Source organism: Saccopteryx bilineata, chromosome 1 (assembly GCF_036850765.1).
Source record: "Saccopteryx bilineata isolate mSacBil1 chromosome 1, mSacBil1_pri_phased_curated, whole genome shotgun sequence".
Lineage (NCBI taxonomy): Eukaryota > Metazoa > Chordata > Mammalia > Chiroptera > Emballonuridae > Saccopteryx > Saccopteryx bilineata.
The window spans coordinates 298,388,340-298,413,884 of NC_089490.1; the positions used below are offsets into that span (position 1 = coordinate 298,388,340).

Genomic DNA, 25,545 nt, shown 5'->3' on the forward strand with positions numbered 1-25,545 from the left:
ACATTATGTACTATTAATGTTAAAATTGCACATATGAAACCAAACTTGGTGTCATTAGAAAAAAGTGTAAAGTTGGGGTTTTGTGGGGCCCTTCAGAAGTCGGGTCCAGGGTGCACCCGGTGCGCCCGCAGTTAAACCGCCTCTGGGCACAGACCTCTTTTCCCTTACACTGTCAAATAAAAAAATGACAACAGGCAACACAACAATAGCTGTCCACTGTGAATGAATCAAAATTATACCTATTTTTTTGTCAGGTCGGCAAAAAACTGTATTTTTTGGTGTGCTGCAGAATGTTAGTGTTTAGTTTATGTGTGCCATGCTTTTGACAGTGGGTAGCTTTGGGAGAGAGACAAAGGAACTGGTGCGGGAGGGCAGTGTCCTCTGCTTCTCTGGCTTAATGAGATTAATGGGCACTAATGAGTTCAGTGGTCTATCAGGAGGAATCTGGGATTTGTGGAGAATGTAATTTAAACATTTTTTAAATGTTGACTTTCTCTGCTTATAAAAGTAATCCATTTTGGTGTACACTATTTTCTAGGCATATATGAGAAAGTGAAGAGAGAAAGCGAGAAGGAATTATAGGGAAAGTTTGCTCCCCACGTTTTTCCACTCTTGTATTTTATGTGGATAAACATTTTTTTCAGTTTTCTGAAGTTTTGATATTTTGACTATTGTTTTCTTTAGCATAAATGTTCACTGAAGACTTCCTGATTCTGTTCTCTAGCTAATCGGATATGATTAGCTTTTTAAAATTCCCATGTGTATAGTCACAATATTTGTATTCCATGTACATATTTGAGTTTTAAAAAATATTCTTTCTGATTTTAGCAAATTTAAACTATTTGTAAATATGTACAATTATTTTGAGAAGTTTCTGCTTATAGAGTTGGGACCATCTACGGCCACCATCTTGTCTTCTACCATTCAGCGTGATGGTGGCTACAGGTTTTTTGTACATACCTTTTATCAGCTTGAGGAAGTGCTCCTTCCATCATGAATGGGCACGGCTTTTTCCTATTTCTGCATCAATTAATAATATTATTTGTTTTTCCTCTTTGGGTTGTTAATATGGTAAAGTACATTGACTCAAAACTTTTTTTAAGATTTTACTTATTAATTATAGAGAAGAGAGAGAGAGAGAAAGAGGGAGGGAGAGAGAGAGAAGGGGGAGGAGCAGGAAGCATCAACTCCTATATATGCCTTGACCAGGCAAGCCCGGGGTTTCAAACAGGTGAGCTCAGCATTCCAGGTCAACAGTTTATCCACTTTACCACTACAGGTCAGGCCTTGATTCAAGTTTGAATACTGAACCAGTCTGACATCTCAAGGAGAAAAAAAAAATATCCTTGATTTTGTAGTATTATTCTTTCTTATATATTGTTATATATACAGTGTGTCTGTAAAGTCATGGTGCACTTTTGACCGGTCACAGGAAAGCAACAAAAGACGATAGAAATGTGAAATCTGCACCAAATAAAAGGAAAACTCTCCCCGTTTCATACCTATTCAGTGCAGTTTGATGTGGGCTCACGCACAGATTGTTTAGGGCTCCTGAGGTAGCTATCCCGTATAGCCTCTACAGACTCGTCACTGACTGATGGCCTGCCAGGACGGGGTTTCTCCACCAAACTGCCGGTTTCCTTCAACTGCTTATCCCACTGAGTAATGTTATTCCTATGTGGCGGCGCTTCATTATAAACATGTCAATATTCACATTGCACTTTGGTCACAGATTTGAATTTAGTGAGCCACAGAACACACTGAACTTTCCTCTGTACCATCCACATCTTGACTGGCATGGCCGTGGGCTGCTCCACTGTATACATGGTGTTATGTCATCATCTGCACATGTGCACATGCTGCCACATCATCCTACAGAAACTGGGAGGGTTTTCCTTTTATTTGTTGCAGATTTCACATTTCTATCGTCTTTTGTTGCTTTCCTGTGTCTGGTCAAAAGTGCACCATGACTTTACGGACACACTGTATTTTGTTGAGGACTTTCTACATCAATGTACAAGAAGGGCATTATTAGTCTATAGCTTTTTTTTCCTTGTAATGTCTTTGCCTGGTTCTTTAATTTTCTTCAAAAATTATGTAGAATGAGTGCTAATCCTTTTTTGTATGTTAGGTAGAATTACCCAGTGATATAATATGGGCCTGGAGGTTTCCTCCTGAGAAGGTTAACTACAAATTCTTTTTTTCTTTTTCTAAGAAAAATTTTATTTTTATTTTATTTATTCATTTTAAAGAGGATAGAGAGAGACAGAGAGAGAGAGAAGAGAGAGAGAGAGACAGGGGGAGGAGCTGGAAGCATCAACTCCCATATGTGCCTTGGCCAGGCAAGCCCAGGGTTTCGAACCGGCGACCTCAGCATTTCCAGGTCGATGCTTTATCCACTGCGCCACCAGAGGTCAGGCTCAAAGAAAAAAAAAATGTTTTTTGTATTTTTCTAAAGCTGGAAACGGGGAGAGACAGTCAGACAGACTCCCGCATGTGCCCGACTGGGATCCACCCGGCACGCCCACCAGAGGCGACGCTCTGCCCCTCCGGGGCGTTGCTCTGCCACGACCAGAGCCACTCTAGCGCCTGGGGCAGAGGCCAAGGAGCCATCCCCAGCGCCCGGGCCATCTTTGCTCCAATGGAGCCTTGGCCCTGGCCGGTTGGCTCAGTGGTAGAGCGTCGGCCTGGCGTGCAGGGGTCCCGGGTTTGATTCCCGGCCAGGGCACACAGGAGAAGCGCCCATCTGCTTCTCCACCCCTCCCCCTCTCCTTCCTCTCTGTCTCTCTCTTCCCCTCCTGCAGCCAAGGCTCCATTGGAGCAAAGATGGCCCGGGCGCTGGGGATGGCTCCTTGGCTTCTGCCCCAGGCGCTAGAGTGGCTCTGGTCGTGACAGCATCGCCCCCTAGTGGGCAGAGCGTTGCCCCCTGGTGGGTGTGCCGGGTGGATCCCGGTCGGGCGCATGAGGGAGTCTGTCTGACTGTCTCTCCCCGTTTCTAGCTTCAGAAAAAATACAAAATATATATATATATATATATATATATATATATTTTTATTTTTTTCCCCTAGGATGCTGACAGACTGCTAAAGTCTTTGTTGAAGTCTCAGGTCATCAACTATGTAGTGGACAAGTGGCTGAAGCTTTTTACAACATGGACAGGATCTCAGAAAGGCGATGGAGGACAAGGTGAGCACAGAGGAGCGGGCAGCCCCCACTGTCCCTACCCACCCAGAGCAGGCCAGAGCATGCTGTCTCCTGTTCCATCTTCTCCATGCCAGGAGTTTCTCCAGCCCCTCTGTGTATGCTCATCTTAGAGAGTATGTGCGGAGCTTTGCTCCCTGCCTGTTAGTGTATATGAAAGTGTATTTTCTTAGTTGGTACCCATACAAATATTAATAACTATAATTTAGAACTTCTTCTAATTCCTTAGCATTATGTTATATACTTACATATACTGTATATGATCCATAAATAATCCTATTTGATGGATATTTTTATCTCCCACATTTGGGTGATGAACAAGGAGTTGCTGTGAGTTTTACAGTAAATAAAATAGTCTATATAGGATGCATAGGGCAGTGTCTGGCGGTGTCTGTGATCAATATATGTTAGCAAAACACCCTTTCGTCCCTGTCGTCTGCAGTACACTGCCTCTTGCTTCCAGGATGACAGGTCAGGATATCTGAAACCAGGGATCACTTATTAGGCGGTATTACCATGTGTTGTATGTTTGAGAATTAGATTGAGAATTTGAATCTCTGAAAAGATCTAAAAGAATTTGTGCTTTGAAGGTAATAACAACAACAATAAAAGAAAGAAATGCATGACATTGCTTCAAAACTGGAACAAAGTTCTAATGACTTTGTATTGGAAAAGGAGAATAGTCAAAAAGTAAATAAATAAAAAGAGAAAGCTCAGAATAGCTGGAGAGAACATCTTCCTCTGGTAGCCGGACGTTGCTGTTCCTTCCAGTCTTTCAGCATTGCTTGTTCTGTTATAAAGTAGTGTACTTTAATCTGTGGGTTACATAGAGACACCAAGGCAGGATACAGAAGAAATTTTAGAAGGAGATTTATTAATAAGCTGGTAGTTTCTTGCCTAGGATTTGAAAAGAATCATAGAAGGAGGAGGAATTGGGAGGCATCGGAAGAACCCAATTCATCTATGTGGTTTTTTGGTGCTTGGAGACTAACTCTTCTCTCTGTGATGACAATGAGACCTAGACCTACCATGAAAGTCCCTACAGAGCAGAGGAGAGTCTTTGAAGGATTCTGCTGCAGCAGAACTTGAGTTAGTGAAGGCTTGTCTTTCTCCGAAGCAAGCCCACATCCCATTCCCCCAGAACTGCTGAGCAAGGGCATCGGAGTAGCTAGCTGCCAAAGCCCAGACGTCAGAGAAGGAAAAAGACAAACCAGCACAGGAATTGTTCTCGTTGCCTCGGCATCTCCCTGGGATAATGCGCCCCAGATGTCTGGCCTCTGCTAGTTTCCGATGTACGCTTGTGCTTCTGCCCACCTCCTCTGGGGACCCAGGGACAACACCCACTGCTCTTTCATTGCCAGGAGCCCAAGTGCTTGGCTTTGGAAGCTTCTGCAAAGAGGGGAGAGAACTGGCCCCTTGCAATAGGAATTAATTCCAAGGTTAAATAATAGTTACAAGGGCCTCAAGTTAAGATTTTATTGTATAGAAATAGCACAGAAAATCTCAACTTTGGAAGAAAATACTGAGATTGTTTAGTCTAACTTTTACCTAAATCACAGATGTCTTTCAGTTTTAATAATTTGTGTATCAAGCTCCTCCCAAGCACTAGGATACTAAGATGTTTAAGATATAGTCCTTTCAGGAAAACAGATGCACACGACCGGAGGACAGGTTAGTCTGTAGTAAAGCTTTAATAGAAATGTAAACAAGGAGGACGAGTAATAAATTGTGAGCCTGGAAGAGGGGGTGGGAACTATGTGTACACTGGGGGCAGGGTGCTGGCCTTCCAAGAAAGGTAGAATATCCACAGGTGGAAAGGAAGCCCGAGGAAGAGGGCCTTTCGGCAGCATGCACAAAGGCACAGTGGTGCCTGGAGAGACTTGCTCTTTCTGGGGAAAAGCACATGACCTTGAGTGGTTGCAGTTTTTAGACACATGAGTAGAAACATGCCGGAGATGATGAGTTAGGAAAGAAATTGGGACCAGATTATGGAATGCTTAATGTGCCCTGCTAAAGAGTTTACTGTTTCTTCAGTAGACAAAAGGCAATTTTCAAAGAGCAGGATGTGACATGATCAGTGACCGGCTTTACAACTCTGACAGCAGTGGGAAAGATAGGTAGGACTTGGGGAGATGTTAGTGGTAGGGGGACCAGTCGGGAGGCAGGTGCAATAGTTCAAGGGAGAGACTGAGGGCCTTAGTTACCTAAAGCCATATCCGAAGGAATGTGGAGGGGACGGGCTGGGAAACAATCTGGAGTCTGTAGGGGCAAGACCCGGGAACCAGTTAGGTGAGGCATGACGGAGGCAGGCATGAAAGCTGGTTTTGGCAGCTGGGTGAATGGCGATGCTATGAAGTGAGATGGTATCGGCTAGAGGAGATCATCTCAGAGGATCTCTATGGGGTCCGAGAAGATAATAATTTCCATCTTGAATGTGTTAATTACCCACAATACAGCCACTTGGTAATGTTAAATAGACTGTATGAACCAGGAGCTCAAGAAGATAGATGCTGAATCAGGGAATGGCTAAGAAACCCATGGGATATGTATATGTGAAATGAGAAGGCTTAGGAAAGAACTTTGGAGAACGCATGCTTATTTTGGAGGGAACATCCATGGTGATTTGGAATCAAAACAGGGCTCGAATTTGAACTTTCCCACTTACAGTGAGACTCCCTATGTCCTTCTTTATCTAAAAAATAAGAACACTCTATCTTAATAATTTACTTAATGTATGGCACATAGCAAGCTTGTGTTATTGTTGTAATTATTGTTTTTGTATTATCTAAGGGTATGAAGAAGGAGGAACTGGGAAGAAGACTCAGAGAGTCTTTAGCGATGTCCAGTCTCAACCAGAACTTAAAAATTCAAAGCATGAAGTGCCGCTTTTAACCTATCGTAGTTGTGGTAGTGAGCAGTGCAGGTAGTACGTCCCCAGCTCTGTCAGGGTACGGGGAGACAGCCCTCCCGGTCTCTGAAGGGGTTGCTTGGGGAGACTACCTTTCTGGTGGATGTTCTGGCAAAACTTAATAGAATGTTTAAATGTATGTTTCCTTTGACTCTGAAACAGTATTTCTAGGAATGTCTTTTGAAATATATACTTGCACAAATGTACACACATACACATCTTACTTTTAAAGTTGTAATAAAACAGTAGAAAGAATGTAAACGTCCACCAGTAAAAATGGTGGTACATGTCTGTGGTCCGTATAGTAAGGTACATGTGTGTGACCTTGTGATAAGGTCAGGCAAAAGCATGAAGTGGAGCTTTGAAGAGCCAAGGAAAAATATTGTAGATATATTGTTAGGGGTAAAAATAAGAAAAACCATTTTAGTGAGCATTATATCCAGTATAACCCACAAATATATGTAAATATGTAGTTGAAAATCTTAGTAATTATCTCTGGGACATGGAACTTTGAGGGACTTTCTATTTCTGTTACATATTTCTGTTGTAGGATCTTTTTTTTCCTTAATTTTCTGAAGTGAGAAACGTGGAGGCAGGCAGACAGACTCCTGCATACACCCGACTGGGATCCACCCGGCATGCCCAATAGGTGACAATGCTCTGCCCATCTGGGGCCCTTGCTCTGTTGTGACCGGAGCCATTCTGGCACTTGAGGCTGAGGCCCTGGAGTCATCCTCAGCGCCTGTGCCAACTTTGCTCCAGCGGAGCCTTGGCTGCGAGAAGGGAAGAGAGAGACAGAGAGGAAGGAGAGGGGGAGGGGTGGAGAAGCAGATGGGCTCTTCTGCTGTGTGCCCTTGCTGGGAATCGAACCCGGGATTTCCACATGCTGGGTTGATGCTCTACTGCTGAGCCAACTGGCCAGGGCCTGTTATAGGACCTTCTAAAGCAACAAATATGTAGTTAATCTGTGATAAAAGATCTCTTTTTTTTTTTTTTTCCATTTTTTTTTCTGAAGCTGGAAACAGGGAGAGACAGTCAGACAGACTCCCGCATGCGCCCGACCGGGATCCACCCGGCACGCCCACCATGGGGCGACGCTCTGCCCACCAGGGGGCGATGCTCTGCCCATCCTGGGCGTCGCCATATTGCGACCAGAGCCACTCTATCTAGCGCCTGAGGCAGAGGCCACAGAGCCATCCCCAGCGCCCGGGCCATCTTTGCTCCAATGGAGCCTTGGCTGCGGAAGGGGAAGAGAGAGACAGAGAGGAAAGTGCGGCGGAGGGGTGGAGAAGCAAATGGGCGCTTCTCCTGTGTGCCCTGGCCGGGAATCGAACCCGGGTCCTCCGCACGCTAGGCCGACGCTCTACCGCTGAGCCAACCGGCCAGGGCCCAAAAGATCATTTTTTAAAAGTATATATCAAATATTAAGAGAGTACAGGGTAATATTAAGAAAATGGTTTAGAGTCAGATGCTTGAGTTTTAACCCCATCTCTGTTATTTATTAGCGGTGTGATGTTAGACAAGTCACTTTACTTTTCAGTTTCCTCATTATAAAATGGGGATAATAACAATACCTACTTCATAGGATTGTAGCGGGTAAATATGTTCATATAAGTAAAACTGCTCAGCAAGATGCCTGGCACATAGCATAGTACTAATTAGAAATGACGATGATGTGAAGAGAATGATGACTAATGAGAAGCCAGTTGGTAAACTGGATATCATCACGAACATTAGCATGCGCTGTACTGGCTGAGCAGAGTTTTGAGATGACTATTTGTCCAGTTCCTGATTAGACACCTTCCTAAATCAGGAACGCACTCATTACCTGCCGAAGTGGCCCCTTCCGTTACTGGACAGTTCTAATTGTTAGAAGAATATAGTCAAGGTCGTGGACTTTAAGTCAGGCAGACCTGTGTTTGAATCCAGACAGTGCCCCTTCTATGTGTCATGAGGCAGTTTATCCTAAGCCTCAGTATCTACAGAATGAAAACACAACAAAGAGTAAATGAGATTGTTCGCAAAAACACTTAGCACCGCGTCTGGTATAAAGTGAGTACTCCACAGGTAGTAGCTATTTTTACAACTTGAGATAGTCATCCAAAATTATTGAACATAGGAAAGCATGGAGCATCGACTTCATCTTTGTCCTTGGTAGCCATCTCGAAAACAGCTGCATGCCCCCAGATTATTTTGGCATAACTTTTGGTGGGTCTTGAGCTGTGAAAGTCAACAGGAGCGATGAAAACCATCCTTTCTCTTTATAGGAGGGGCTGGAGAGAAGGTAAGTGCCCCAACATGCATTAATCTACTAGTGATTTACTGTCCTCTTGGCCGTGTGGACAGAATGGAAGAGCCTATTTTGAGCCAAGGGGCTGGAGAGGGAATACCAAAGAAAAATAGGGTGGAAGTGGAGGATTCGGGATGAAGGTCTCCAGACATAATTGCAGAACGCAGAAGGAGAGGAGGGGAAAGGCTCACTAAGCTTTGTGTCAGCCAGGCCCGTCTTGGACGAGACCTTAGTGATGAAATATTTTTGCTCCATGAGCTGGATTTTTCCCAGGCTGCTGTGTTTGTATTCTTTTCTTTCATTTATTAGTACATGCTCCCACAGTGCCTCTACAAAACTAAAGGGAAGATATGGGTCAAACTTGGTGTATGAACAGGTGGGAAGCACAACCTGCTCTGGCATCCAGAGGCCTAGGGGCGGCAGCTTGGCCAAGTCAGGATTCAAGGAATAACAGGAGGCTCTAGGGCAGCTAGAGAAAAATTTGGGAGTCTTGAGCTTCCTACCTCGGATCTCCCTGAAGCGGAGCAGAGGCTGCTAAACCACCAAGAGGAGGCTGAGGGTGCCTTGTCTATAGCAGAGCCGTGTGCCCATGCTACATGGCCCCTCTGCCATCCCCACGGACACGGCTAGATGGGAGGTAGAGTGGAATAGGTCAAGGAGAGCAAATATACGTCATCTTAGGGGCCCATGCTGTTAGTGGTTCCCTGGAGTGATGCTTGATTGAGTTCCAGAGCAAAAGGCTGGGCTGGGTGGAGCGTGATTGATTAGTATTGCCTCCATAGGGTATGTGTGTGGGTAAGTGGAACTTCTGCCATGCACTCGCTATTCAGGTCTAGCGAAAGAGCACTGTCCTGCGTCAGGGCACCTCCTGGGTGAGCCCAGCCTCGTTATGAATGGCTAGGTGACCTTACGTGGCTTTGACCTTCTGAGCCTTGTTTCCTCATCTTCGTTCATTCCTCCAACAAACATCTGGCAAGCACCTACTCTGTGCCAGGTGCAGTTAGAGCTGCAGGTGGTAATGAAGAGAAGTAAAACATGGCCATTACTCTTAAGGAAGCAATCGAATGGGAGAGACAAGCATTAGGAGAGGAGGAGAGTGTGACGAGTGAGTTCCATAGAAGTCTCAGCGCAGGGAGGACAGGAAGGAGGGAATCGACGAAAGCAGGGGAAGACACCAGGGAGCGGTTCCAATGGTCCGTCCAAGTGGACAAGCTAGGACTCTGGGTGGAAGGTCATGAGGCACGATGGTGGGCAGTGCACAGGACAGATGGGAAGTGCTCCGTGACTGTCACACAAGGCAGCATTTCCTAAAGGGCACTGCCAGGAATGCTGATTCCAAGGGATGTGGGAGGGAGAAAGGCCCTGTGGCAGAAACCAGGTTTGCAGAGTGCCTGACCTGACAGTAATCACATAATATATTAGCAGCTACTTTTATTTTTCCTGAAACCTAGGCTTTAACTTGATTACCTTCTGGTTACACCCCTGGCGTGTGAAGCAAAGGAAGACAGGACTAGAAAATTAAAAGCTACCACCAAGCTGATCTGAAAACATCTCAGAAGTCAGCTAGAGCTCATGAGCCTCTAGAGACATGCATATCATAAACAGGACAGTCTGACACAATTACCTGTATCCAGAGAAGACATATATATACACACACACACTGGAAATTGGTGTTGTGAACCTGAAAATTTCAGGCAAGGGGAATCCTGCCACCTCGTGGTGGGAGAGCAGGAGGCCCGAGGCTGACCTCTAGCTGCTGTCCTTTGCTGAGGTCACTCTCAGATCTTTGCCCACCTCTGATTTTATGAGACCCCCGGGCAGTTGATTTCATTCGTGCCCATTCTCCAAACTTGGAATCACATTTTCTCTTGGTTTACTGAGAAGGAAAAGCGCCAAGTTGGGTTCTGTAGCTTAGTAGGAGACAGAGAATGAATCAGAGTCTTTAGTGGGATTTGCCTATAAAAATCCTCAAGTTCATAAAATCTGGTATCTCATATTTCTGTGGAACAGATTTTTTCTTTCAGTCAACAGGGGCTATGAAAACCACACTTTTTTTTTTACAGGCTTGAGGTCTAAATAGGAGGTGACTGGAGAACACTTAATAGGAACCATATTTCTGGACCAGATTACTTCTAACTCCAGTCCAACGCCCCCAGTATTAGGAAATCAGAGTACAGAAATCTTTATGGCTGGAGACGGGGAAGACAGATCCTCTTTTCAGCACTTGTAAGGCCTCTGAGCTCTAAATCGATGTGCTCACAAGAAGAAATCACCTGAAAATCAGGAACTGTATCAAAGGCTCTAAATTAGAGGTTTTTTCCAAACCAGCTGTGATTAAAAGTAACCTGGGTATCTTAGATATCCTTGGCTTGCTGTCTGAATCAAGGAAAGAGTGCCCTGCTCTGGGGAGAAACCTTGGACTCTGGTGCCATGTTTGGAGGACTGTAGAAGAGGCGGTAGTTAGGGGAACAGTCACATCATGTAATAGTCACCGCTAGCTCTGTAAGGTGGGGATTTGGGGCTGGAAGGAGGAAGCGAAGGACAGAACCAAGAAAAGTGCACGAATGGTCTTCTCTTTTCTCCAGGCTTTCTGTTACCAGTGAAGAGAAAAACCTCTGAACAAGGTAGCTGACAATAGAGCCAACCTGTTGGCAACAAATATTCTGGACCACGAAATAATATTTACCAACACTGAATAGCAGCAGGAGATAAAAAGCAGAACTAAGGACTCCAGGAAAATTAAAGGTCCACTTAGCAGCAGTATTTCAGGTGAAATAACCAAGAGCTGCTAGAAACCAGGATCCTGACCTGTAATTTGGGGGAATTAAATCTTTTTTAGACACATGCTTTGTTTAGATCAGTTATTGCTGGGACTCCATTTCCTCTTTTCTCACTCTTTTTCATTCGTTTCAGCTCTTTTAGAAGTTCTACAGTACCTAAGGAACTTATTGGTGAATATTTGAATATACTATTTGGAAGTATTTTTAGTCAAAATTTGTTTGAGGTCAGCAAAACAGCTTTGTTTCATTCATCTTAAATATCTGCCCTGATCTGATTTACTAAAGTCACACAATGTCAGTCAGAAAGGGCTTTTTGATTCTTAAAAATGAAGAGGCTAGGGGCAGGGGAGATTGACTTGTCAAGGTCAGCCCGATAATTACAAAGCAGACACCCTGAATCACAGGTGACTCCATCCCATCTGCTGCCCCCACGAAATTGGGTTAAAAAGCCTATTTTAGGAAAGGAATGCTCACTGAGGTTGTTTTAAAAAAAAAAAGACTAAACAAACAAAAACACCCTTAGCCCCTGAACATGTGTGTTTTTCTAGAAAAAGAAGTTGGCAATCTTAAATTAAATTCTTTACCTTTTTGTGTGTATTCAGGGACAAAAGAGAAATCAGATTCATTTGAGTTTACACTGTAAAAAACTTTTATTTTTCCATCCTTTCTCAGTTACCTGGGTGGATTTACCAGAGCTCAAAGACTGGGGATCCAAGTGTCCATTTCTTTCACTCAGCGCTTATTGAGCCACATTTTGGTACTGCATTCAAGAAATTTGTCATTTGTTCAGTCTGTAAAACCTAATTATCAGTGAGTGCTCAAGGTATAGTACAGAGCAGTGTTCTGCTGTGGCCGAAGTACAATGTGCTAATTAATCCAATGGCTCGCTCGCTCCTGTCAGCTGTGCTCTCCTAGCGAACTCCCAGAATGCTTTTGGCTTGGCACTCAGGACCAAGGTCTCGGGTTGCAGCCCTGGCTGAAGGTAGTATTCCACTGGCCTTCTCTGCAGTGCTTGCTAACTCATCACCAGGTATGTCACTGCTGATTTTAGCCCTGTCTGGAGATGGGACTGCTGTTCCTAGCCACAACATTCAGAATTGACTCAAGTAGCCTTAGAAGAGTTGTTTCCATTTTCATGTATCCAGGTGAAAATAAATTTTCAGCAATGACTGCAATAAAAACAAAATACCAGAAAAGAAATGGCCATTCAGACTCCGTTTTGGGTGGCACTGAAAATTTTAAAAATTTTTGTAAGACCCCAAAGTCTATAGATCTCTAGCCTGTATCAATAAAATAGCATCAAGTTTAACATGTAAAAGTTTTATGGTTTAACCCTGTTCTTGCATCTGAATTTTGTTTGTAATATTTCTAGTTTTTTTTGTTTTTTTTTTACTGTCAGCTAGTTGCTGTTTATTTTGAGACTCTGATGTTAAAATGTTTTGTGAAATGGTGGTGATAATGGTATAGTTTTAATATCCTCAGACCTAACAGATAAGGTGGTACCTGTTAGTTCCAAAAGTTGTAAAATTTTACTGTTTTGTGAAATCCCCAAGTTTTAAAAAACCATGTTAGAATGCTCAGCACAATACAACCTAATATAAAGTTTCACTCACTTGGAAAACTGTAGATGAGAACCAAGTTATTTTCCAAATCCATTCAAGTGGAACTAGCAATTGGAATAACCCAACCCAATCAAAGATCTGAGCCAATATGCTCATGCACAACTCTGACATCATTTTAAATTAGTTAACAGGCACTGAAATTCTCACGGTGGATGAGGGTTAGCTTGTTTCCTAGTCTTGGTGTCAATTTAGAGGGGTGAGGGAGGAAGAAAAACCAAGACCAGAACAAACTGTTCCACATACAGGTTTTAATAAACATTTATCAGCAAACATTTGCAAACTTATGTGGCCTGTTCTGTATGTGTGGTGAAGGCCCAATTCTCTGTGCCTTAGCTCACTCACTACTTTCCAGGAAAGATCCATTTAAGGCAGGGGTCCCCAAACTTTTCACACAGGGGACCAGTTCACTGTCCCTCAGACCGCTGGAGGGCCGGACTATAAAAAAAACTATGAACAAATCCCTATGTACATTGCATATATCTTATTTTAAAGTAAAAAAACAAAATGGGAACAAATACAATATTTAAAATAAAGAACAAGTAAATTTAAATCAATAAACTGCCCAGTATTTCAATGGGAACTCTGGGCCTGCTTTTGGCTAATGAGATTGTCAATGTCCAGTTCCATATTGTCACTGCTAGCCGGGACGCGTGCCTCCCGTGTCACCGGAAGTAGTACTATATGTGAGTGACACTACGCTTTGCTCTCACTGATCACCAATGAAAGAGGTGCCCCTTCCAGGAGTGTGGCGGGGGTCGGATAAATGGCCTCAGGGGGCCGCATGCGGTAGTTTGGGGATCCCTGATTTAAGGTGAACTTGCTAACATTCCAGAAATGGGATTGTCCTATCCAGTCAACAGGGAGCAACCAGAAATCCTTGGACAAAGGGGTAGGAAGCAAGACCATGCAGGGGTCAAGTCTCAGGCTGCAGGCCTCCCTACATTCACCCCCTTGCCATGCAAGGATGGGGAACTACTCTGAACTAATTCGGTAGGTTCACATTTCCGGAATACCACTAGTTTTAAGAATTAGATCCACTACTACCATCTACTGTTAATTTCAAAAAGAAAACCTACTTCAAACATTTGCTCTGCTAATTATCAAAACCTCTGGCAGTGACTAAGATGTGGATACAGAAGTACCGACCAGCTGCCGGTGGCACTTCTGGGTAGAGCAGGATGTCCATGGCAGAGCAGCAATGCTGCTGGGGGTGCCTGTGACCTGACATGTGTGAAAGCACTGTCTCATTCATCCTTGGAAAGGAAAGTCACAACGCAGTCTCCCCAGGGTCTCAGGACCCAGTAGGGGACAAGGGACAAGGGACAGGCGGAGCGGAGGTGAGCAGAGCACGCTGTAACTAACTCCTGCCAGGACCACCTGACGGCAACAGAGTCCGAATGACTGTGTTACAAGGCTTATTATTATTATTATTATTTTGGCATTTTAAAAACTTTATTCAATTTTCAGAGAGGGGAGAAAGAGAGAGAGAGAGACAGACAGACAGACAGAGAAGGGGGAGGAGCAGGAAGCATCAACTCCCATATGTGCCTTGACTGGGCAAGCCCAGGGTTTCGAACCAGCAACCTCAGTGTTCCAGGTTGATACTTTATTCCACTGCGCCACCACAAGTCAGGCACTTATTTTTATTATTAAAAATAAAATTTAATAAACGATTTTTAGTACTGGGAATCACTTGATCAATTCTGGGTGGAAGCACATCATCAAATTGGGAATAAACAAATTAATAAAAATGGAAAAAAATGACCGACTCATTCATGGTAATCATAATTCCACTGAAAGAGAAATGAAATAAATTTCAAAAAGGCAAAAGTAAATGTTTTAAAAATAAGATTATACTATATTGGGCATGAATTTGTATCACCAGAGCGTCCTACTCTGCCTGAGGAAGCACCCACCCTAGTGGTCAGTCAAGGAACCAGAACAGAGTTAAACTAGTCAATCCCTGGGTCAAATAGAACACACTTAAATAGAAAATTCTTATCATATCAGTAGTGCAATGTTACAGTGATTTTACAAGATTTAAATTTATTCGTTTCTGAATTCTAAACACCTAAAGATAAATGCAGCCAAAGTGATGATCTTAAATGTGCAAAATGTCAATCTTTTTTTATTAAATCAATTTCAATTTTAAATTTTTCATGGGTTCAACTTTTAACAAATATATCAAAATAGATTAAGAGCTAAATAAATGGAGCTAAGTAACAACTAATAAGACGTGAAGCAATAATCTGAAAATGGACATTCTTTCATCTAGTGTTTATTGAATGCCTGTTACGTGCTAGGCCCTGTTCTAGTTACCGGACATACCAGGGAGCAAAAAACAAAAATAACTCTGCTATTTTCAACTTACAGGAAGTTGTAGTCCTTGAAGTGTTGATTGACTAAATATTTTTACAACTATGTTCTGTTCTTGCTGTTTAAACAAAAAATATTTAAACATTTAATAGATTTATTCTTTTTTTCTTTCTTTTCTTAGTGAGAGACAGACAGGAAGGGAGAGAGATGAGACACATCAACTCATAGTTGCGGCACCTTAGTTGTTCATTGACTGCTTTCTTAATATGTGCCTTGTTGGGAGGATGGGGGAGCTCCAGCTGAGCCAGTGACCCCTTGCTCAAGCCAGCAGCAACCTTGGGCTTCAAGCTAGCGACCATGGGGTCGTGTCTATACTATAACCCCATGCTCAAGTTGGTGACCCCATGCTCAAACCGGCGACCTTGGGGTTTCGAACCTGGGTCCTCCAGGTCCCAGGCTGATGCTCTATCCACTGTACCACCACCTGGTCAGGCTCATTTCCTTCTTAAACATATACTACACTTTATAAAACTGCAACTTCTTTGTACCAGTTAGGCATCCTGAGCTTGCTTGGGAGACTTATTAGTTATCGGGTGCTTACCTTGGGCTCTACACAGAACTGTGCGTGCGCCGGGGAGCAATTCTCTGATGTGCTTTGCTCCAATACCCTCTACACCGGCCTCCTGGAATGCTATGCGGACTATTAAAGATGTCTGAAATATACCCTCAGATTGTGGTGAATATCATTTAAGGCTTATCACCGATCAGTAGTAGTAGGGGCCACTTTTATTTGGGGAAAGGGTGATCACAATGGCCTTAGTAGGTAAGGCCAGGGAGGCTAGATGAATTGTGCAAAGGGATGAGTTTTTTCCCATGAAGAAGTGTCTCACCCAAAGGCCAATGGTGCATTCCCACCTGGAGACAATGAGCTGTTATCACCTGGTACAGAAACTTTATTTTAGATATATATTTTGACTACTAGAAAACCGGTCAAATCATCTTAGTATTATATTATTAATTATCTATACATGTCACAAAATTATTTCATGGCAAATTACCCAAGAAATGCAAAATCACTTAATAACTGGTTTTCTATACCTGTTTGGTGGAAACTCTTATAGGGAAATAAAAGTTATCTAGTAAGTACTTACTGCAGTACTCACTACACTGAACAGTTTTGAGGTCAAGAAAATCTATACCTAACCACTTTTATATTTTGTTCATAGATTTCTTCAAAATGAATTCTTTAAAAATGAATCATATAATTATTCAGACTTGTTTGGTGATGTCAAAGCTTAAAAAGGTTTATGAAGAAATCGCATTAAAAAAATCTCATAGCAGCAGTCACTTCAATGCAATTAAATGCTATTTTTTAAAAAAGTATCCTTTAACACAGTGGTTCTTAAACTTTAGCATACATCAGAATTTCCGGAGAGGGGGTGCGCTTGTAAACTTGAAATTGCTGGTTTACTCACAGAGTTTCTGACAAGTTTCTAGGTGATGCTGATGATGCTGGCCGGACACAATACTTGAAGGATCACTGCTTTAAGATATATATTCTCCACTTGGGTGGTAAGTACACAATGCCATATACAGATGATGTATTACAGAACTGTACACCTGAAACCTGTCTAATTTTACTGACCAGTGTCACCCCAGTAAATTCAATAAAATTTAAAAAAACTTTTAGTCCCTAGAATTCAAACTAAGCAATGCCCATATGCCTTTTTTCCCCTAACAGTAAATAAATATAAGGGCATTTCATATATGGCTCCATCAAACTAAAATATTCAGACTTCTGAAATGTCCTAAACAGAATGCATCTTGGCTCATAACTCCCATGAGTTCAAAAGACAGAACCATAGGATAGTCCAATATTAGATAATCTGTGACTACATGAAAATATTTACTTATAAAAGACACAGTAACTGTAAGGGACAGGGCTCTTGCTCCCATCTCCTCTGTGCTTCTCCCCTTGGGGAGATCCGATAGGAAATCGTGAACGGGAACATGACCTATCAGGAATGTATACATAAATGCTGCAGTGTACTGTCATACTAAGATTCAGATTCAGGAGCTTCTTCATCAGGGCAGCAGTAGTACTCCACAAAACATATCTGTCCATCTTCATTTCTAATCATATACTGCAATGACAGGAATCCTCGGTTATCTGTCCGAATAGATACCTTACAAGACAGGACTAATGCCTTTGTAGAGGGTTTCAGTAAAGAAATCTTGTATCTGTGAAAGAGTAAATAAAAAGCTGTTATTTGGACACAGTGAAAGCAGTGCTCATAACTCCAAGAAAAGAACAAAAATTAGCAAGAACCACCAAATAGCAAATATAAGAATAAAATCTAATCCTTGTTCAATTTGTTAATATTTTCTCTTGATTAAAAAAAATCATCTACTATAACCCCAAATTCCCAAGTAAACCCAGCACTCTACTGTTAATTTAAAAAAAAAAAATTGCTACAGTTTTATCAACAGATTGAAAGTTTAAAAATTTTATTGAATAGAAATTTGGTATTTAATCTCACCTTCACCACCAATGGTAACTTCTATATTAAGAACTGACCTGTTGACTTGGGTCTGATTACAATTAAATGATTCCATCAAATCAGAATCTTTGGGATAGTCAAGGTGGGAGCTTCCTGCATTCCCAAACGTAGATAACCTATAGTAGAAAATGAGGAAGTCATTTATTCATTAGTCCAACATTGGAATCCAAATAAATACTTCCTTAAGAAATGCATTCTAGTGGGTGAAACAGGTAAACAAATGTTGACTGTACACTATAATGATCACCATAATAAAGAACCCCACAGGATGTCCGGAACTAGCAACCAATAAACAGCTTTGAGAAATGCCAGTCCCAAAAGGAACCCATGTGTTTGCCTCAATTTCATTAATTTAATCCCATCTGATACTGACCTCCATCTTTCCTCTCTTCTAATGCAACTGTTGCCTTTGAGGCATCTCATTCCTGCCCAGCTATGATGATGGTTCCCAAATTGAAAGTTCCTGCCTAGACTTTCTGCCGAGCCCTGTATCTATATATCCATCTATTTTCTGTTGTCACAGGCACCTCAAGTTTAACATATCCAGAAACAAATTGCAACTCCCCATTCTCCACCACCAAGTCATTTCCCACAGAGGAGGGGCAGGGTATCCATGAAGCATCCAGTTATCCAGCAGATCACTGAGGTGGGAGCCTCTAAAATACTGTTTAAGCGCCTGGAATTTTTTCATTTCTATCACTGTTTAAGTAGGGTTCTACTGATTGCTATTTTGGCTAGCATTTTAACAGACCTTGAGCCAAATTTTTACTGCCTAATGCCATGAGAAAGGCCTTCTGTTCTTCTCACTTAACTATCCGGTCTACCTGAAAGTTCTGTCCGTTTTTGGAATAAAACAAAATACAAATTTTTCTTACCGTCAATAAACTTTATTAAATAATATAATTGCCATTATTATTAATGATTTCTTGCCAGCGTGAGGGCAATTTGTATATCCCATTTTTGAAAAATGTTTTATCTTTTGATGCGAAAAACTGAACTAGTGCTTGTTTGGTATCTTCATTTTTGAATTTTTTGCCCTTCAAAAAATTTTGTAAGGACAAAAACAAGTGATAGTTAAAAGGTGCTAAGTCCGGGGAATATGGTGGATGCGACAGAATTTCCCAGCCTAGTTCTGCAATTTTTTAACAAGTCCCCAAAGCAGCATGTGGCCTGGCATTATCATGATGCAGTATGATGATGTTCTTCCTATTGAACATCACCGGCCTCTTTTCTTGGACTGCTGTCTTTAAATTATCCAGTTGCTGACAATACTTCTCCGAATTGAGCTTTTCGTTCAGGGTTTTCTTTTTTAATCAACATAAAAATTATTATTATTATTATTTATTTTTTGTATTTTTCTGAAGTTGGAAATGGGGAGGCAGTCAGACAGACTCCCACATGCGCCTGACTGGGATCCACTCGGCATGTCCACCAGGGGCAATGCTCTGCCCAACTGGGGCGTTGCTCTGTTGCAACCAGAGCCATTCTAGCGCCCGAGGCAGAGGCCATGGAGCCTTGGCTGCGGGAGGGGGAGAAAGACAGAGAGGAAGGAGAGGGGGAGGGGTGGAGAAGCAGATGGGCGCTTCTCCTGTGTGCCCTGGCCGGGAATCGAACCTGAGACTCCTGCACGCCAGGCCGACGCTCTACCAGAGCCAACCGGCCAGGGCCATCGTTCGGTTTTAAAAGCTCCTAATGTATTGGTCCTTGAATGTCCCACCATATACACAACATTCTCTTATTCAGAGTCAAATCTGGTTTAGAGGTGGAAGGGCTAGGTTTTCCAGGTTCACAATATGCCCTTTTCCTTACGATGTTTTCGTAGGTAATCATCCCCAGTTCTCATCCAGTTCAAGAAGGGCTCGATTTTGTTCCGAGCAAGCAGAGATGTGCATATGACGACTCAATCATCCAAATTCTTCTGACTTAATTCATGTGGCACCCATCTTGAATATTTTCACACCAATCCTATCTTCCGAATATGGTCCAAAATGCTTTGCTTAGCTGAATTAAGCCTTTCTGTGATCTCCGATGTGTCAGAAAAGGATCTTGCTCCAACATGGTCTTAACAACATCGTCATCGATCAAAGATAGTCGCCCAGAACGTGGCTTATCAGAAAGGTCCAAATCACCTGTTTTGAATTTTTCGAACCATCTTCTGCATGTCCTATCAGAAACTGTACCTTCACCAAACACTTTCAATACATTTTTACATGCTTCTGTAGCATTTCTTCCTTGTTGAAATTCGTATACAATACAGTGGCGTAAATGAACTTTATCAGTAGCCATGGGTACATTATCGCTTCACACATAAGACTAACGTGAATCAACTTTGTTTTAGTTAATTTGCTATGTCAATATGTATACATTAACTGATAAAAATAGAGAGGCACACATGCGCCAAATAAATATGTGCTTACATGTTGAAACTTGTTGTGATAGAAACGAACAGAACTTTCCAGTAGACCTGATATTAAAAAACCTTTTATTCATTAATATTCTGAAATGCTTCAAAAGAGAAGAAATATTTAAATCCTTTCTCTAAATTGATTCTAATTTCAAAAAGAGGCTTGTCATCTCATAATTTTTTGTATCAAAATATTGGGAACAGCTTGATAGTTTTTGATCTTGTATTTCTGCTGAAATTGCCCTCCCTTGGGAAGCTCACATCCACCAACCCTTTCCAAGTATTCTTGCACTGGTTCCCTAAGAGGCTATGTGTATTATTTTGGTACTTAAAGCCATGCAGTTTCACATATTTCCTCTTCACCTTGATTTTAAGCACTTTTTGTAGTGCTTAATAAAGTAGATGGGCACACAGTAGGTGATCTATGGATACTCAGTGAATGAACCAGGTATAGAAAACATCTGCTTCCTTTTGTGTCTTGTACTGACTTGAAAGGAAAGAGATACCGTATAATACAAACACCTTTTCTAAAAGATTAAGCCCAGTTTCCCTCATGATGTTAACTGGATCTACAACAGTTTAAGTAGTACAACAATAAAAAGACCACTAGTTTATCAAATAGGGGACTGAACTCCTCATCTAGACACTAACACTACCTAACTATGAAGTTATGAACTAGCCCTGGCTGGGCAGCTCAGCTGGTTAGAGCATCATCCCAATATACCAAGGCTGTGGGTTCAATTCTCAGTCAGGGCACATATGAGAATCAACCCATGAATGCATAAATCAGTGGAACGATAAATTGTTGTCTCTCTAAACTCAATAAAAAAATAATAAAATCAATGAAGCTATGAACTAGGAAATTAATCTTCCAGGGTCGTTAAGTGTCCTGATCAAGAAAAGTATGAGGTCAGGATAAGAGCTTTCCCAAGTTCTGAAAATCCTAGGGACCTGGATAATACTGTAAGTCCTGCATCCTTGTAAATGTGTAATTAGGGAGATGGAGTAAACAACTTGAATTGCAAGAGCACTGCCTTCGAGTACCTGAAATAAGGCTTGTCAGGAGACATGGTGATCTGGAGGACGTCACTTGTCATATCCAGTTCGGAAAATGCTTCCCGGAGCCCCTCTGACTGCAGGATAATTTTATTAATAACATTGGTGCTGCAGAAATCAAAATCCAGAGTTTCCTCAGGCTCCTGAGTATTGATTTTACAGACTGTCACCACTCCTCCTTCTTCCAGAAATAGCATCAAAGGGTGACCATAACCTTGGTAACACATTCGAAGCGCAGTTAAATTCCCTGCAATGGAAATAAATCATACTTTGGGTTTAGCTGTATAGCTCTGGGTTCGGTTTCTCCTCAAATGATTCATAAACCCCCTCAAGAATAATTTATTCTGCCCAATTTCTATCATACATGTTTGTTTCTCTCTGTAAGAAAGGGCCACATGTTCTCTGATGACAGTATATGTAGACAATTCCCAAAATAATTGCAAGAAAATTGGAAACCAGAACAAAAAGTAATGTAACTCTGAAATCATTTTCTAGCTTTCCACAACACTTGAGAAATACCTACTGATTATATGTACACACAACTTCAGGATGGAGAGTCTCCAAGGTCTGAGGCTACAAGTCATAGAATTGCCGCAGAACAGGCTACGCGATTTCCTGAAGTCCCGTCTGTGCAACAGTGGACTGCTTTGATAGTGTCTGTACTGTAATGTCAACATATGCACTATGATAAGGATCCTTCTAGTCTTTTCTGTTAGAAGACATTGTTTACATTTCCCCCAAATTTAAGATCAAATTGGGAGAAAAGGAGAGGATGGTTAATAGTGGTTAGGGTTATAACACTGCAAACCACTAGACAGGAAGAGGAATACGGCAGGACATTCTAGCTCCTCTCCCTTCCTGAGGGATGGAGAGCCACAGAGAGGAAGGGGGACGGCAGATGCTTTTATGAACTGTCAGTATACAATTAAAATATATTTTCTAGCTTGAACAGGTGGTGGTGCAGTGGATAGAGCTTCGGATTGGGATGCGGAGGACCCAGGTTTGAAACCCAGACGTCGCCAGCTTGAGCGTGGGCTCATCTGGTTTGAGCAAGGCTCACCAGCTTGAGCCCACGGTCGCTGGCTCGAGCAAGGGGTCACTCGGTCTGTTGTAGTCCCCCCGTCAAGGCACAGATGAGAAAGCAATCAGTGGACAACTAAGGAACCACAACGAAGAATTGATATTTCTCATCTCTCTCCCTTACTGTCTGTCCCTTTCTCTGCCTCTCTCTATCTCTGTCACACACACACACACACACACATAAATAAATAAAATAAAATACATTTTCTAAAGAACCAGAACTGAATTTTTCCCTAGCTAATCTTAGATGCCTTTCCTATGAAATAAAATCATTCTTCTGAGGATTCCTCGTAGTTTTATATCCATAGCAACTGAATTCCTTATTCCTAAAAAATCCCTGAACAAATAAAATATACAAATATTTTAAAGAAAAACATTTAAGAAAATAGATATAATTTATAAACAGGAGTTAATAGGAAAAAAAAAGAAAATAATTTGAATGCAGTTCACTGGGAGAAGAATTGATTTCTGTTTTTCTCTACCACTAACTGTAAATCTGGACAAGTTAGGGAAAAGAAGCAATGAAAACATATTTTACAATGTTAATGATATTTAAGACATGTTCAAATTCTTCTTTTGGTCAGTTCAAATTTATAAGCTTTGTAAGTTTATTAAAAAAGATGAATGTAAATACTTGTGCAAATATAAAAAGAAACATAAGTACACTTGCTATTAGTAATGTAAAAAATCAGAATTCATGATTATGACCACTAAAAGAAGAATTGGCAATTCACTTTCTAAAGAAATGTTCATTTGCTCTGGCTGGTTAGCTCAGTGGTAGAGTGTCAGGCAGGCATGTGGATGTCCTGGGTTTGATTCTGGTCAGGGCACACACGAGAAGCAAACCATCTGCTTCTCCACTCCTCCTCCTTTTTTCTTTTTCTCTCTCCCCCTCCCGCAGCCATGGCTTGATTGGTTCTAGGGCATAGGCCCGGGCATGGAGGATGGCTCCATAAAGCCTCCTCCTCAGGCTCTTAAAAATAGCTCAGTTGTGAGCATGGCCCTAGATGGGCAAGAGCATTGGCCCCAGACAGGGGTTGCCAGGTGGATCCCGGTTGGGGTGCATGCGGGAGTCTATGTCTATCTCCCCTCCTCTTGCTTGGAAAAAAAAAGAAAAAAAAATGTTTATATTACTAATATTCTAGTAGCTTTTCCTGTATTTTTCTGACCATTCTGTATAATGCTTTCATTTGTTATAACAGTAATAAAAGAGTTCACCTGGCATAGGACTTGATCCAAAAATAGATAAACAGTCTAAAAGGACAGTTAAGTTAATTCGAAAAGTAACAGGCTCTTCTTGAACTTTAAACTCTTGAAATATTCCCACCTATAAAAAAAAGGAAACATAAAAAAGTAAGTATATTAAAGAATGAGGCCTCACATATAAGGTTCTAGATTTCTTTTGATGTTTAAAAAAAAAAACAGTATTATGCTAACACCATGAAAACCACTTCAGATTATCAATCAACACATCTTAAAACTTTTTCAACTATCATCCATTTGAATAATGCTCAACAGTTAAAGGTGTGACATGGATTCAGGTCCCATGCAAAACTTTGTGAGGGCACTTCATCTAGTTTCTTGGATCTAAACTATCCCCATGTGATTCTTCCATCTTTTTTGGACATGTAAGTACAGCTAAAGTCATTTGGAAAATAGCCAAACAATTTGATAATACATGAGTGATGGCTTTCAATTTCTCTTAAGGATAGAAACCATGTCTTAAGTATTCCTGAGGTCATACTGTGCATTTAGGTGTTCAGAAACATGCTAAATTAGATCTGAAATTTGAACCATACAGATATGACTTTGTAAGAACAAACTGAAAATAATCAATAAAAGGAAAAAAATTTAATATGGGAGGTAGTGGTAAAGAGCATATATACTCTTAAAACAAATGTTCTGGGTTCTCATCCTAGCTCAGCCACTTGCAAAGGGGGGGGGCGCTGGCCAATTACTTAAACCGTGCCTCAGTTTTCACATATGTAAAATGGGAATAACAACAGGGCTTTCTTCATAGGACTACTATGAGGTAGGCTTTGTTATTATTAAGAGTGCCTGGGCCTGACCTGTGGTGGCGCAGTGGGATAAAGCGTCGACCTGGAACACTGAGGTCGCCGGTTCGAAACCTTGGGCTTGCCTGGTCAAGGCACATATGGGAGTTGATGCTTCCTGCTCCTCCCCCTTCTCTCTTTCTCTGTCTCTCTCTCTCACTCCTCTCTCTCTAAAAAAATCAATAAATAAAATATTAAAAAAAAAAAAAAAAAAGAGTGCCTGGATTCTTAGTAAATCTTAGACATTGTTACTTTTAACTATTATCTCCATAAAACCACATGGGAAAAGAATGTTACCAGGAGAGAAAAAAAAAAAAAATCAAATGACCTATTGTTTTCGAAATTAAACGTCTCTTAAGACCTTCGGAATTCATTCAGCTGGGTGAGGAATATGACATGTCACCGGTTTAGAGGTGTCACTCACGCACCTGAATAAAAGCATTTGCTTGCACACACTTGGCATTTTCCACTGTAACCTTGATTCCATTTTTACTGGCGAAACACGTGGCATGTTCTTGGAAGTGAATAGCCTTCAGGACGGTGGAGAGATTCCTGACGTTGTCGAGGCTGGCCACCAAGCTGTAGTCACTCTCGTCCGGGGCCGGCTGGTGTATGAGCGGCATGGTCCACGCGCGGCGGCCCGAGGGTGCTCCCAGCGCCAGCCCCCTCCCGCGGACCAAACACCTGCGAAGACCCGACAGTGAGACGCCACCCCCCCGCCGGCGGGGCCGCGACCTCGGCCTGCGCCCGGGCCTGGCCGCCTGGGGCCCGTCCCAGCGTTGCCACCCACGGTCTCTGGGGCTGGGGGCATGGCTGACGGGTTCCTCGCCTTCAGTTGGAGAACAGCAATACATGAAAATCTGTCAACCATGGAAACGGAGGACCAGTAAGGTGGTGCGCCTTGGGGGTCAGTTTCGCCCGGTCACCCTTGGGGCCACATCCCAGAGTCTGTCTGGCTGCCCGGCGCCCCCACCGTGCCTATTATTAACAGAACAGGCGACGGGGAGGACGGGCCCGGATCCTCCGAAGATCCACCTTGAGTCCCGGTCACCGACATCTGTTTACCGGTCCTGGGATCCTCCGGCGCGGAAACCCTACCTGTGCGGGGGGGCGGAACGTCTGGGAGCCCTTCGCAGCCAAGTGCCTGGGGAAGCCAGCCGCGGCTCCGGCACAAACGGAGAGTAGGTGGAACAGCTCCCGCCACTCTTTTCAGACCGGCGGGCCACCTCGGCCACCGTCACCACAGAGCCAGGAGAGGCCTAGAGAGGCATGC

General features: G+C 42.4%; 1 protein-coding gene across 1 annotated transcript; it reads right to left on the bottom strand.

Annotated features, from left to right (window-relative positions):
• Positions 1–13,095: 13,095 nt before the first annotated feature.
• RAD1 (RAD1 checkpoint DNA exonuclease) lies at positions 13,096–25,526 on the bottom strand. Its single transcript, XM_066244292.1, has 6 exons — positions 25,371–25,526; positions 24,701–24,956; positions 23,437–23,545; positions 21,127–21,385; positions 17,696–17,794; positions 13,096–17,358 (listed from the first exon to the last, which is right to left on the bottom strand). The coding sequence occupies exons 2-6, from the start codon at positions 24,893–24,895 to the stop codon at positions 17,175–17,177; spliced, it is 846 nt and encodes a 281-aa protein (XP_066100389.1). The 5' UTR covers positions 24,896–24,956; positions 25,371–25,526; the 3' UTR covers positions 13,096–17,174.
• Between the last annotated feature and the right edge of the window lie 19 nt (positions 25,527–25,545).

Excerpts from the sequence above, each read along its gene's own strand:
- RAD1 (XM_066244292.1), bottom strand. The coding sequence starts at position 24,895 with ATGCCGCTCATACACCAGCCGGCCCCGGACGAGAGTGACTACAGCTTG. Across the intron at positions 17,795-21,126 it reads CCTGACAAGCCTTATTTCAG|GTTATCTACGTTTGGGAATG; the intron begins GTACTCGAAGGC and ends TTTCTACTATAG. Across the intron at positions 17,359-17,695 it reads AATCAGACCCAAGTCAACAG|ATACAAGATTTCTTTACTGA; the intron begins GTCAGTTCTTAA and ends ACTCTTTCACAG.